Below are 11,707 nucleotides of genomic sequence, written 5' to 3'. Positions count from 1 at the left end.
GGTGTTTTGCGAGATAGACGTGATGCTCTAGAGTGCATTCGCCTTGTACAGCGGGAATTATTCATGCTCACTAGCATACACAACGACGTCGTATTGGTATCCTTACGTGATATATTTAACGGCGCGAGTGGTAATTACATCTTCTGCTTTCGCAACGACAAAGACCCTGTATATACACGCAAGTACAATGCAATCTCAAACTGTGCCATCACATCAACGGTAAGAGATACGGAGGTTGACTACGCCCCGGTGACGATGCAGGTGATGGTGAAGCTGGAAATGCATTGCGTTAGGATCGTTTGTTATCTTTTACGCAATATACAAGTAACGAACCTCGACGACTCCATCGACTTCTTGACCAGAAAATGCGTTGGAAAGTTCATACTGTATTGAGGAACATCAGTCACAGTGCTTGACGCAAAGCATACAGAAGCACCTTGTCGACCCACCTTTGCTTCACCCAACTTGTCATCCTTCAACGGATCCTTGTCATAAACCTCAACATAGAGCTTGGAACTAGGATCAGGTTGCACATCAAAGGTGAATGTCTCATCAAAAACGGCCTGTTTGCCAGCTCCTTTCTTGGTTGTAGTCTGCACCCAGTGGCTGCCATCCGTCGACAAACGGACATAGAGATCATTTTTACCGAGGTCGTCCTCGTCCTTGACACCAGCGACCGAGATGACTCTCACGATAAGGGGCATGATTTATTTGCGGTTGCGAGTTGAGTGTGTGTAAATGTATTGGTACTGCTGCTGGTATCCGGTTGGTTAAAGCGATATGGGAACGCGAGCCAGGTTGTCCCCTTTTTATAACTCGGGCTTTGAGCGCAATTGTTCGATGATGGAATCACCCGCCAAAGCCAAAGGGTAACTGTCTCCCCCGCCAGCGCACATTGCGCAACATATACCGTAAGTTACAGCACCGCATGCGGGTGCAAATAAGGGATCCCGATCCAGAAAGTGTCAATTAAATGGTGCCAAGCACGGTAAGCGGGGCTCAGCAAAAAGGACAAGACTGTCCAACTTGACCTTCAAAGGCGTTCAAGTGCCCAACGTGTTCGCATCCAAGGCGCGCCGCGTGTTTTGCGACACTCGTGCAATGGCTCATGGCGTATCCGTCAATCACCCAATTCGTTTGAAACGAGGCGGGTAATCTTTCGTCTTCAGCGGCTAGTTGACCGTCGTTGTTTCCGGCTCGGCCGTACTGGTGAAATGCGATGAGCAATTGTTAAAAGAATGGATGTCAAAGGGTGCCAACAGCTACATCGACTGAGATTGAGGTGCCATAAGTGTCATCTCAAAAACTAACTTATACGCCAAAGAAGTCGCTAGACTGCTCGGGCAAAATAATCCGCAGTCTCTGTTCCCGAGCCTTCTGTTCACTCGCTACAAACTGAGAAAGATTCTGAGTCTGATATAGGAATGGAGATGCTAACAAATCATGCTGTCAACAACTGGTTTTGCTCCTGTTCAGAATTCAGAGTGGACAATATTTACTGCTCTCAACAATTCAAAGCTGCATACTGATATTCATTAATCCCTGCAGACCCCATCTCAATGGGGAAGGCTCAACCTTCAGTATCATGAGGCGCTTGGCATTCAATGCTTCCTGTATAAATTCGCCCGAACCCAATGAGCGTTTCACTCATATCATATTTTTGTGGACATAGAAGGTCTGTGGCGAGTAACAACTGGAGATTATAATGCCAGTGACTACTCGATCAGGAGCCGGGGAAACCGACGATGACGAAATCCAACTGATTAAGAAGACGGTTAGTTCATCAATGTACCAAATGTCCAGGTCTTACATCCGAACTGATATGCAAGTTAACAGTTCGGCTGGCGAGAAGGGCGCAATTTCCCTTCCGACTGGGAGAATGAGTTCTCCATCGATTCCACGTCTGGTATCATCAGCAAGGAATCATTCGTTGGAAAAGCCATACGTGCACTGCTTGATGACCTAAGTTACATTACAACGAACAAGCAAGGAGATTTTGTGGTTCCGCAGGAAAAGCGTGAAGTTTTATTCAACTCCCTCGATAAATACTGGCAGAAGAAATATCCAAAAATCGATGAGTGGATAAAGACGAATTTCAAGGGCGGCGTAATAGATATAGGGAATACCCTCCAACTAGTACTGAATACCACCAACCCGGATAACCTTGGCAATGCTGGCAACCGGTATTTATGGGAAGCCCGTGAGCGCTTCTTGAAATCCCCCGACGATGGGGACCACGCAAAGTGCACATGCGCTGTACACTTGGATTCTGAAATAAGAGCCATATGGGAAGGTTTAGGAGAACCCGTCAGAGAAGCGCTCCAGGAGCTATTTGGCATCGATCGATCTGGAAACGTTATCAGCATCTTGACAAATTCCGGACAATGCACGTTCGAGGTGGATCACATATTCCCGCGAAGCCGCGGGGGACGGTTGAAAGCACATAAGGAGTTCGAGCAGCACATTGGATCCAATGAACAGGAGCAGTGCAATGGTCAAGGTAAAAGTATCTTATCCAGTATTCGTTTACCTTTGATCTCTCCCCAAAGCCAATATTTGCTACTCTCTGCTAGTTCTACAATGGAATGCAAACAAGCAAAAAACAGATAATTTCTATTGGATACTGAACCCCCGCGACAAGCGCTTTCAGACAAACAAAGTTGAAGATTTTCTTCGTCAACTTTGGAAACCCAAAGAAATCGATCTGTTTACCTGGGAGCAACTCGGATGTCCGGTAGCTAAACTAGAATTTGCAAGAGAAGATTATAAATTTCCTTCGAATGGGGAAGAGAAAGAGAAACGTAGGCACCAGGACAAATGTTTCACGGCCTTTTGTTCATATTTACAGTAGGTTTGAACACATGGCTGTACCTGAATTTCAGTATAACCCTCTGATTTACTTGCCAGAGATCGAAAGAAGGATGAACAAGAAGAGTTGTTTAAAAGTCAACTGAAGGTTGAATGCTAGCGCTTGGTTATCTCTCGTCTACCCTAATTGACAGTTGATACATAAGGATCGAAATATACCTTCACGTGCGCAATTACTAGCTGCAGAGAAGCGAGCAGAGGAAGCAGAACAAAAGATTACTGATTTGCTCAAAGCTCTTGCCCTAGAGAAAGAGAAAACAGACAAGGCAGTGAAGCGAGCAGTAGAAGCAGAGGAGCGAATAATCCTGTTGGAGAACATATCAAATCCAAGGTTACCTCCACTTCCATCCCGTCAACGACAAAACCCGAGAGTATTCTTTGATATCGCCGTGGATAACGACACTATTGGTCGTATTATTATGGAGGTAGCAAATTTTTCGCATGAAATAAGCAACATCTCGCTAATGCACCGCATCCCCCCTCGCAGCTCCGTGCCGACGTTGTTCCTAAAACAGTTGAAAACTTCCGTGCCCTCTGCACGGGGGAGAAAGGTTTTGGGTACGCAAACTCGATCTTCCATCGCATCATCCCAAAATTTATGTGCCAAGGCGGTGATATTACACGAGGCGATGGCAGCGGAGGAATATCTATTTACGGGGGGAAATTTGACGATGAGAACTTTAACCTAAAGCATTCTGGAGAGGGAACTCTCTCCATGGCTACTGCTGGGCCAGGAACGAACGGATCCCAGTTTTTCATCTGCACAGTACCTACTCCTTGGTTGGATGGTAAGCATGTTGTCTTTGGGCGAGTCGTGGATGGGTTTAGCGTCATGCAAAGGATGGAGACATATGGAACACCTTCCGGGCGGACGACTCGAAAGGTTTCGATCGTTCGATCTGGGCAGCTGTAATAGTTTATTTTAATTCGTGGTGTATGGACCGATACTAGACAGCACCAAGCTTACCAATTGCAATATAATATAGCTTAAGAGTGCTGATCGTTGGGAGTCCTCTACTTCATCTGGGAAAACACGTGCATATCCCAATAAAAGCACATCAAATGCAAAGTTAGTTGAAGTGTCGTATCATGACAAAGACCTTATGGCAATACTGTTGGCTCGTTCCAAGTCAATAATGTAATGCTCCAATATGGCAGCCCATGACCTCCACATGGAACGCTATCTGGGACCCTCAACTCGGAAGCTCACTATAATTTACGGAAGGCGGAACAGGTCTTGATGATATTCACTGAGGGCGGCTGATTACGTGATCTGATGGGTAGGCGGGCGATAGAGGCGCTTGGAACTTTCCTAGTATCGGCCACAGCCCACGAGGGACATGTTGCTTCCGTTCAATAAATTCTTTTAAAAAAAATGAAGTAGTAAGCTCTCCTCTACTGCTAGTCGTCGGCCCAGTTTAATGACAGCTCATTATTTCATGCCGATTAACCAACGTATATGAGGAAATAAGTAGCAGGGCCTCTATGTAAAGCGAGTCCTTGGACCAGGTTGATGGCAGGCTTACTATTCCATGCCTATACCCGCTTGGTGTAAGGGTCAACAGTTCCCTTAAAGGTGATGACTCCTTTCGATGTGTCTTGTTGTTATTTGCGTGGAATCATCACGTTCTTCAAGTCTAAGTGGAGAGAACATCCTTGAAAGGTCTAGGTAAATGTCCGATTGCAGAACCCTTGCATGAGCCATGTCCCACACACCCTCAAATGTTCTTCAGACGTAATTCGTTACCGGCTCTCACTAACCCATTGTTAATGAGGCTGGTTAATCGTTGCGTTGATAGGATAAAGGTCTAATGTTCCCCCCTAGCGCCTCTTCAATGATGTCGTTTGAACGCGTTGATAATGGTTTATGAGTGCTATTTTGGTGGCCGAATGTGTGGTTTGTAAGCTTGACAGTAAGACCCTGTCTAGAGCTGATCACCAGATCCATGGCATTGTCCTTGGGTCTCGTCAGAGCAGACTGTCGATAGCTCTATAAAGCCCTCTGACTTAATAAACCCTGGACTCCCCTTCCCCACTACTTGACGATCCAGTAGCCACCAGTTGCAGAGGATGTCCAGCGGCATGACTTCATTGACCTTTCTTGATCCGATTTTGGAGCAAGCGTAGGTCATCTGCAATGTTTCGTTCCATGGCAAGTACTAGTAGTAAAGCTTCTAATGTGAAACAATAGTTCGGAGCATCAGGATCCTGTGTTGCCAAAACACCCACCACGGAGGTCGGTAACCATATCGAATGGCGATCGTAATGATGCAGCCACTAAACTGCGAACCAAATTGGCATTACGTCGATGCAAGACGGAAAATTCCACCGTGGTTGCCTCGTTAGACCCGCCAACTATGTCTGATGGGTTAACATTGTTTCATCCACGAGCTTCCTTTGACGCCAGCGACTCGTTCTCATCCTCCGACGACGAAGCACCAACCCCATTCAAGCAAGGTCGATATCCTTCAGATGCGTATATGGAGCCGCGGCCCTCCTTGCTGCAAAGGGAAGTCTCTGTGAGCTCGCCAGAGTTCTCCTTGACGCAAAGACTCTGCATCCCAGGCACTTCCGGCTCACGTCCATCAATGACTCTTGGGTCTATGGCCACATGCAACGCGCCCAGCAGCTCGTTACAATCGCGCAGGGATATCTCGACCGCAGCTGATCGCCCACGGACCCCGATTCCTTCCGGCATGGAGGAAGGGGCAGAATTCCCATTTCCCTTCCTTTTCTTCGAAGCAGACCATTATCGTTCACCTCCCGTGGGATCCATATCAACTCTCCAAAGTGACTCTGTACATGTTCCAGTTGGCATGCCTCTCGATGTAATTAAAGAATTCGATAAGACACCGTCGTCACCTTCTTCAAAGAAATTGCGACGTATCTTGAACAAGATAAAGAAACTCATGCAGAAGGAACCCTCACCAAAGTTTTTGCTGTGAAATTTAACGATGCAGGCATGTCGGTGAGATTACCTAGCAGTTGGGTACAATCAGTGGTTGATCCACTTTTGTAATCATGCAAAATACCCCCATACCAAGTGCTTGGAAGACGGGTCTAGCTTAGAATTGTATAATAGATTGCCTTGCTTTGTGCTGTTTGGTTGTGCACTTGTCTATATGTATTGGTTCTGTATGTTATTTGACGTTTCCTAGCAGCATTTGGCTGTCAAGATGCCATAGATCATCATCCCTTTCATAGCCAAACGTGCAGAAACCTGAAATCTCACATGGTCCGCTCATCTGCAAACCTCGTTTGTTGGGATGCTTTCTCTGTAACATGTCCCAAGTTCATGATTCTTGATTCTTTGCATGGTGGTCCTTCGGTTGTACGTCTGGAACAACTGATTTTGACTGTGAGTTACCATTCTTGCAAGCCTATCGATCAACATCTTTTGGACTGAACATTTGAAAGCCTCATTCAGTCACGATTGATTTGGGCGATAAAAACAACTTATAAACTGCTTTTGTCGATTGCTGAAATATTTACCACTCAACAAGCATGGTCCTTTTTTGGTCTTTCGATTACCTGGCTGGATGAAACTCCCGACCTCGAGCAGTGCACATGAATGGACAGTGCTGAAAGTTTATAGCTCGCTATAAACACTAGTGCAAAACTAATACAACTGGCAGGAAACTTGGAAATACCTTGCGGGTCAACTGCTTATTCAGTCGCAAAGTCAGCAGAACAAAGAAAGTGAAAGGACGCGATATAGGACGACATATCTGGGCTAGGCCCTTGTTGCTTTACTTGGGATTCCTTGTCATCTTAACTGAAATCAACTTCGAAAAAATTTCAAAAGTGCCCTTTTGGTCTCCAGCTGTTGCGAAGAATGGTCCGCTGGTTAGATGAAAGCATCTGTATCTATTCATCGGGCATGAATACTCATGTTCGAGGAATGAGAAACTTAAGGTATAATCTCAAAACGACTCCATTACCATTCCAATTCACTCGCCCTTCGTTCGCCAACTTTCGAGGAGAAGGACGCAACCTACAATCTTACTTACGCAGCCATGGATCCTTTACTTTGCTACCTGCAGGTCCTTGATGTCAACAACGCCCCAACGGGAACTTACACTGTCCCGCATTCACGGGCTCAAGTTCTAGCGGCACAATCCACCTTTTTCGCTTCGATGATTAAACAATGGTTGAGCACCAATAATGGCAAGTCCCCCAACGCAAATGTCCTCCCAACCATTCAAGTACAACTACCAGTGCCCGAACAATTCGATACTCTCTTGCACTGGTTGTACCATCACGACGCAACCGTTTTAAATAAATCCCTCGAGGAAGATAGCCCGAATGCCTTTTTTGGGTTGGTTCGCAATGCGGTTCAGTTGGCCATTTTACCTGCTGCGGGACTGTGGGATGCATTAGCTTCCCACGTTGCCCAACAATGGCCGCGAGTCTATCGTAACCATCCCAAATGGACTTTCACTATCATCCCCGTATCGCTTGTGGCAAGGGCCGCCATCGCTATTGGAGGAGGCGCCCCGGGTGGGGATTTGGTGGGTCTCTGGGCTAATGGAAATGTGGATGTGGCTAAACGAGGGGTCGAGGAAGTTAGACGGCTTTTACATGCCTACCGCGAGCCAACTGATACTGATGCCACAATAGTAGCTGAGGAATCGGCTAGTGCTCACTCTGAGCCTCTCCCCCAACAGCAGGAAAAGATTAAGAAGGAAAAGAAGAGCTTGCTGAAAAAGTTTACAGCTTTGCTCGTTAAGGAAGAGGACGTACATATCGCTACCGTGGTAGTAGTTAGGGATAAAAATGGGGAGGTGGTTGACGAAAAGGTAATTATGCATGAGAAATAGATATTAAGAGCTTATGTTCATCAAATTCAATATATTCCATTGTCTCTATATACAAATGTCTAATAAATAGCCAATTATCCTATACTATATTAGCTGCCCACAACCAATTACACTAATGCTACAAATTAACTTATGCATTTACAAACATGAAGTATTGCCGTAGCGTATCCGCTAATACTTCCGGTAGGGTTCCGATATCCTTGACGACCACATAGTAATCAAACGGGAAGGTATCCATATACCGACTCATTTGTAGAGTCGGGCGCCCCGTTGAAAGGTCTACACCGTATGTTACGTTTGTCATTTTTGTGATCGAGTCCTTCTCCCTCCGATTATCCAGCACAATAAAAACAACCATGATTCGCTGCTCAGCAGCCTTGCGTACCAAGGCCTGTACGAGCTCATGGTCCTCGCAGATACCATCTGAAATCACAAGCTGCAGTTGCCATAGATCAGATCCGGGACCCGCCCCACTCTGAGTACGTGCATGATCCAATATCCCCATCGCTGTTTCCATCATTTTACGCACATGGGTTCGATCTTGCTTGAACGTAAAACGCCGGATGACATCCGCGCCCGCATCATCCGAGAACGGGCGATCGAAAGGGTGCAGGAGCTTGACATCCTCGCCGAAACTTAAGACTGAGACGTCTCCAGCCTCCAGCTGTGTCAATGCTTTGGTGATCACGGCGAGTGACTCGTATGCAAGCTGTACAGATCGCGACTCGGCCATTGACCGCGAATCGTCAATAGCAATCATAATCTGATATGTGCGTTTTGATGGTTTTGTGCGTCGTAGCCAGATCTTGTCCTTTTTGAACTGACTTGCAATGTAGGGGATGATTTTCCGCATATTCAACCGCTTTCCGGTTCTGTAATCACCCTTGAGCTTGGTGGCAAGAGTTGGCTCCAGAATAAGCCGAAGTTGCTCACACAGAGCAAAGGACAAGTCTCTGGTTAACGCTGTGTAGTTGCGCCACAACTCTTCTGCTTCACGCGGATCTTGACCGCTTTCACGCCAGGCGGCGACTGACTGTTCCAACTCCAGACGCAATTCATCGTACTGATGGCTGTCCATAAGAGTGCTCTCGTCGGCCTCATCATCAGCTAGAGTATCGCCCTCATTCAATGCACGAGGACGAGTCCATTCGATATCATCCACCTCCTCTTCATCGACATCCATGGTATCCACACCACCGACATCCTCCTCGTCGTTCCTGACTTTGTTCTCCACCTCCTTGCCGTCTTTTTCATTGAGTCCCAAGTCGATTGCCCCGCTCGGGTTTTCTGACCTCCCTTTCTTCTGTGCATCTGGTTCCCGCGACGTAGTCCCTTGTTCGTCAGGTACATCTTCCTGATGTTCCTCAACATCCATGGCGTCATCAGTTCCACACTCTTTTTCTTCTTTATCGTCAGCCAAGGCTTTTCTGTCCATCTCTTCAAATTGATCCGCAGTTGCGTCTGCCATGGCTTGTGCATCGGCTGCTTCATCATCTTCTTTAACAAATTCATATTCAAGAGCCTTGTCTCCATCCAAAAGCGGCTCATCGTTGAACTCCTCCCGGTTAGTTTTTTCTTCTTCTGTGGACTCTGAAATATTCTTCAGCCGCGACATCCATTTCTTCAGCGCATCGCCCAGGCTCCTCCTTGGATTTGGATCCATGTTTTCGTCTTTCCTCGACTTGTCTCTTCCTTCATTCCTCGAGTGTTGCGAACGACGCTGACTTTTCTCAGCGCCTGGAGTGAAATCTTCATTAGCACTGCCATTTTCTCCGTCTTCCGGGATTTCCTCGGACATCTCATCCGGCTGAACGTTTAACGCAGATTTTTCACCAGAAGCTCCTTTGACGCCATATGGTTGGGTGCTGCTTTGAATCTGATCGTCTACTGCTTGAGTTGCATCTTCCGGAGATTGTTCGCTATCTGGCTTCTCTGGTTCTTGCTCCTCATGTGCGCTTTCCCGATTTTCCTGGATATTATTCTTTTCGACTTCCACCTCAGGTCCTTGTTCGGTATTTTGTTCCTCCTGTTCGGCCAGCGCTTCCGGTTCCAAAGTTTCTGACCCCTCTTGCTGAGCTTCCTCAGCTGCCGCTTCGTCAGGTTGCTTCTCTTCCTCAACATTATTAGTTTCTTCATCTTTTTCTTCCTCTAGCGACTCCTCATTGCCATGATTCATGTCTTCACTGCTATTAAGATCCATTCTATCTGCACTTTGATCACGACCTCCATCTCTGTCGTCCTCCTCTTGTTCATTAGCGTCCATATCCATATCATCTGGTAGCTCCATGTCATCCTCTTCCTCTTGCTCCTGTTGCTCCTTTTCATCAGCAGCCTTCGGGTCTATGCCATGACTATCCTCGTATTTCGCTTCATTATCTTCATTGATGATATCCTCGTTGCTGTCTTCCTCGCCGTCTTCGTTGGCATTCTGAGGTTCCACGTTTTGCTGAGCCTCTTGTCGCTGATTGTCTTCACGCTCTTGGCGGTCTGATGACTCTTCTTCATCATTTCCTCCACCTTCCTTGGCCGCCATCTCGGTTTCCCCACCGCCATCTTGCGCAGGTGCATCTCTCTCTGTCTTCTCATCTTGGCCGTTCACATCTTCGTCTTTATCATCATCTCCCCAAAGTTTCTCGTCTACTACATTAGCATTACCATCTACATCTCCCATTTGCTCTTCTGGCTCTTCGCTCTCTTCTTCATTATCACGAGCATCGTCTTCCTCTTCGTCCTCCGCATCAACATCCTCCAACTTTCCGTCAAAGTCTGTATCCATCTCAATACCGTTTTCTTCATCATCGATCTTCTTTTGTGGATCCGGTTTGGCTGGCGCTTCGTTTTGCATGCCTTCCACTTGGTCTTCATTTTCGATTTCGTCGCTAACGTCCTTGTTGCCTTCGCCTTCGCCAATTCCTGTGCCAGCTACATTGTCTTCCATTGTGGTATCATCATCTGCCCCGTCGTCTTTTTCATCGCGCGGCACACAGAAGCCATCTTTGTACAGTTGCCCGAATGTGTTACACAATATGTACGCGAACTTTAACATCGACTTATGTTGCAAGATGCAATCTAGCAAACTTCTGCGGACGGCAAGAAGATACTGGTTGAATAACGGATAAATCCTGCGTACCAAGCTTGCAAAGTATCTGCGACTTTGAATCGATTGCGTGTCCATGTGGACACCGGAGAGCAGACTATTGAACGCTTCCAGGACGTTCCCAAGATGTCCGGAACGGAAGAGGTTAACAGTTCTTTGGTGTGCATCGATAAGGTAGCGCTTTCGTAAGCCAAACGCATCATCTTCATCGTCGCACACCCCGTTCGTTGTACCGTTCGGCGCAGCGGTTTCATCGATGCTCATGAGTGCCTGGAAGGACAGAAGCATAGCTGTGATAGCATCATCCACCCTAGCAGTGAACTCTTCCACAGCCGCATTGTCAAGTTCGTCTCCGCTAGCTTCGTTTTCACCAAACATCTCAGTAACAGCCGAATTGACAATCGCCACCTTTTCCCGCAAAACATCAGCCAGGTCGTCCAAAATGTAGGAGACGTCCGGGTGCATGCCATTGAGATCCTTCACATGCCGCTCCATTTCCGATAAGGCAGCAGCATTGCTGAACATCATGCGAACGGCAGACTCAACTGCAACAGCAGGTACAGTGCTAGCAGCGTGCAACGCATATCGATCGTCAACGTCCTTTTTCAATGAGGACATTTTAGCGCGGACAGCTTCAAGTGCTCTTCTAACTTCGATGCCTTCTTGTTTCGAGCGAACATACGCATCAGCAAGAATCACTCCCTGAATAACTACCGCCATTGCTTCGTCTATAGCATCTTTTTGCTCTCTGAGCATCTTGACGATCTTCCATCCAGGAACTAGAGCAACATTTTCCGATTCTGCTTCTCCAGTACCGTACACTTCTGCGATCTGCGTTGCCATGGCAGATAGGGGCCCATAGTGACTAGCCACCTGTGACAAACCAGCTCTTTGTTGAATAGCGAAGTGTAAAAGATGATCG

The 11,707-nt window shown here is 47.0% G+C and overlaps 5 protein-coding genes across 5 annotated transcripts; 3 read left to right on the top strand and 2 right to left on the bottom strand.

Annotated features, from left to right (window-relative positions):
* Positions 1-88: 88 nt before the first annotated feature.
* SPPG_01416 (uncharacterized protein) lies at positions 89-845 on the bottom strand. The gene is made up of 3 exons (XM_016749730.1): positions 450-845; positions 334-384; positions 89-273 (listed from the first exon to the last, which is right to left on the bottom strand). The coding sequence occupies exons 1-3, from the start codon at positions 702-704 to the stop codon at positions 214-216; spliced, it is 366 nt and encodes a 121-aa protein (XP_016612004.1). The 5' UTR covers positions 705-845; the 3' UTR covers positions 89-213.
* An 860-nt stretch (positions 846-1,705) lies between these two features.
* On the top strand, positions 1,706-3,781 carry SPPG_01415 (uncharacterized protein; the record flags this gene model as incomplete). The annotated part of the gene is made up of 6 exons (XM_016749729.1): positions 1,706-1,774; positions 1,837-2,500; positions 2,574-2,847; positions 2,908-2,956; positions 3,015-3,293; positions 3,356-3,781. 6 exons carry the CDS (start codon positions 1,706-1,708, stop codon positions 3,779-3,781), a joined length of 1,761 nt encoding a protein of 586 aa, XP_016612003.1.
* Positions 3,782-4,471: 690 nt separating this feature from the next.
* SPPG_01414 (uncharacterized protein) lies at positions 4,472-6,076 on the top strand. Its single transcript, XM_016749728.1, has one exon. It carries the CDS (start codon positions 5,226-5,228, stop codon positions 5,811-5,813), a length of 588 nt encoding a protein of 195 aa, XP_016612002.1. The 5' UTR covers positions 4,472-5,225; the 3' UTR covers positions 5,814-6,076.
* Positions 6,077-6,320: 244 nt separating this feature from the next.
* Positions 6,321-7,688, top strand: SPPG_01413 (uncharacterized protein; the record flags this gene model as incomplete). The annotated part of the gene is made up of 2 exons (XM_016749727.1): positions 6,321-6,783; positions 6,912-7,688. The coding sequence occupies exon 2, from the start codon at positions 7,005-7,007 to the stop codon at positions 7,686-7,688; it is 684 nt and encodes a 227-aa protein (XP_016612001.1). The 5' UTR covers positions 6,321-6,783; positions 6,912-7,004.
* A 12-nt stretch (positions 7,689-7,700) lies between these two features.
* Positions 7,701-11,628, bottom strand: SPPG_08935 (uncharacterized protein; the record flags this gene model as incomplete). The annotated part of the gene is made up of 1 exon (XM_016757084.1): positions 7,701-11,628. The coding sequence occupies one exon, from the start codon at positions 11,626-11,628 to the stop codon at positions 7,819-7,821; it is 3,810 nt and encodes a 1,269-aa protein (XP_016612000.1). The 3' UTR covers positions 7,701-7,818.
* Positions 11,629-11,707: the final 79 nt, after the last annotated feature.

Source organism: Spizellomyces punctatus (genome assembly GCF_000182565.1).
Source record: "Spizellomyces punctatus DAOM BR117 chromosome Unknown supercont1.2, whole genome shotgun sequence".
NCBI lineage: Eukaryota > Fungi > Chytridiomycota > Chytridiomycetes > Spizellomycetales > Spizellomycetaceae > Spizellomyces > Spizellomyces punctatus.
The sequence above is the reverse complement of the archived record's forward strand: the minus strand, read 5'-3'. Positions and strand labels throughout refer to the sequence as shown.

What these genes read in the sequence shown, in the direction of transcription:
- SPPG_01416 (XM_016749730.1), bottom strand. Translation starts at nt 704, where the DNA reads ATGCCCCTTATCGTGAGAGTCATCTCGGTCGCTGGTGTCAAGGACGAG. An exon ending in ACAAGTTGGGTGAAGCAAAG is followed by an intron (nt 385 to 449) that starts GTGGGTCGACAA and finishes TCCTCAATACAG; the next exon opens with TATGAACTTTCCAACGCATT. An exon ending in AAGTCGATGGAGTCGTCGAG is followed by an intron (nt 274 to 333) that starts GTTCGTTACTTG and finishes ATGCATTTCCAG; the next exon opens with CTTCACCATCACCTGCATCG.
- SPPG_01414 (XM_016749728.1), top strand. Translation starts at nt 5,226, where the DNA reads ATGTCTGATGGGTTAACATTGTTTCATCCACGAGCTTCCTTTGACGCC.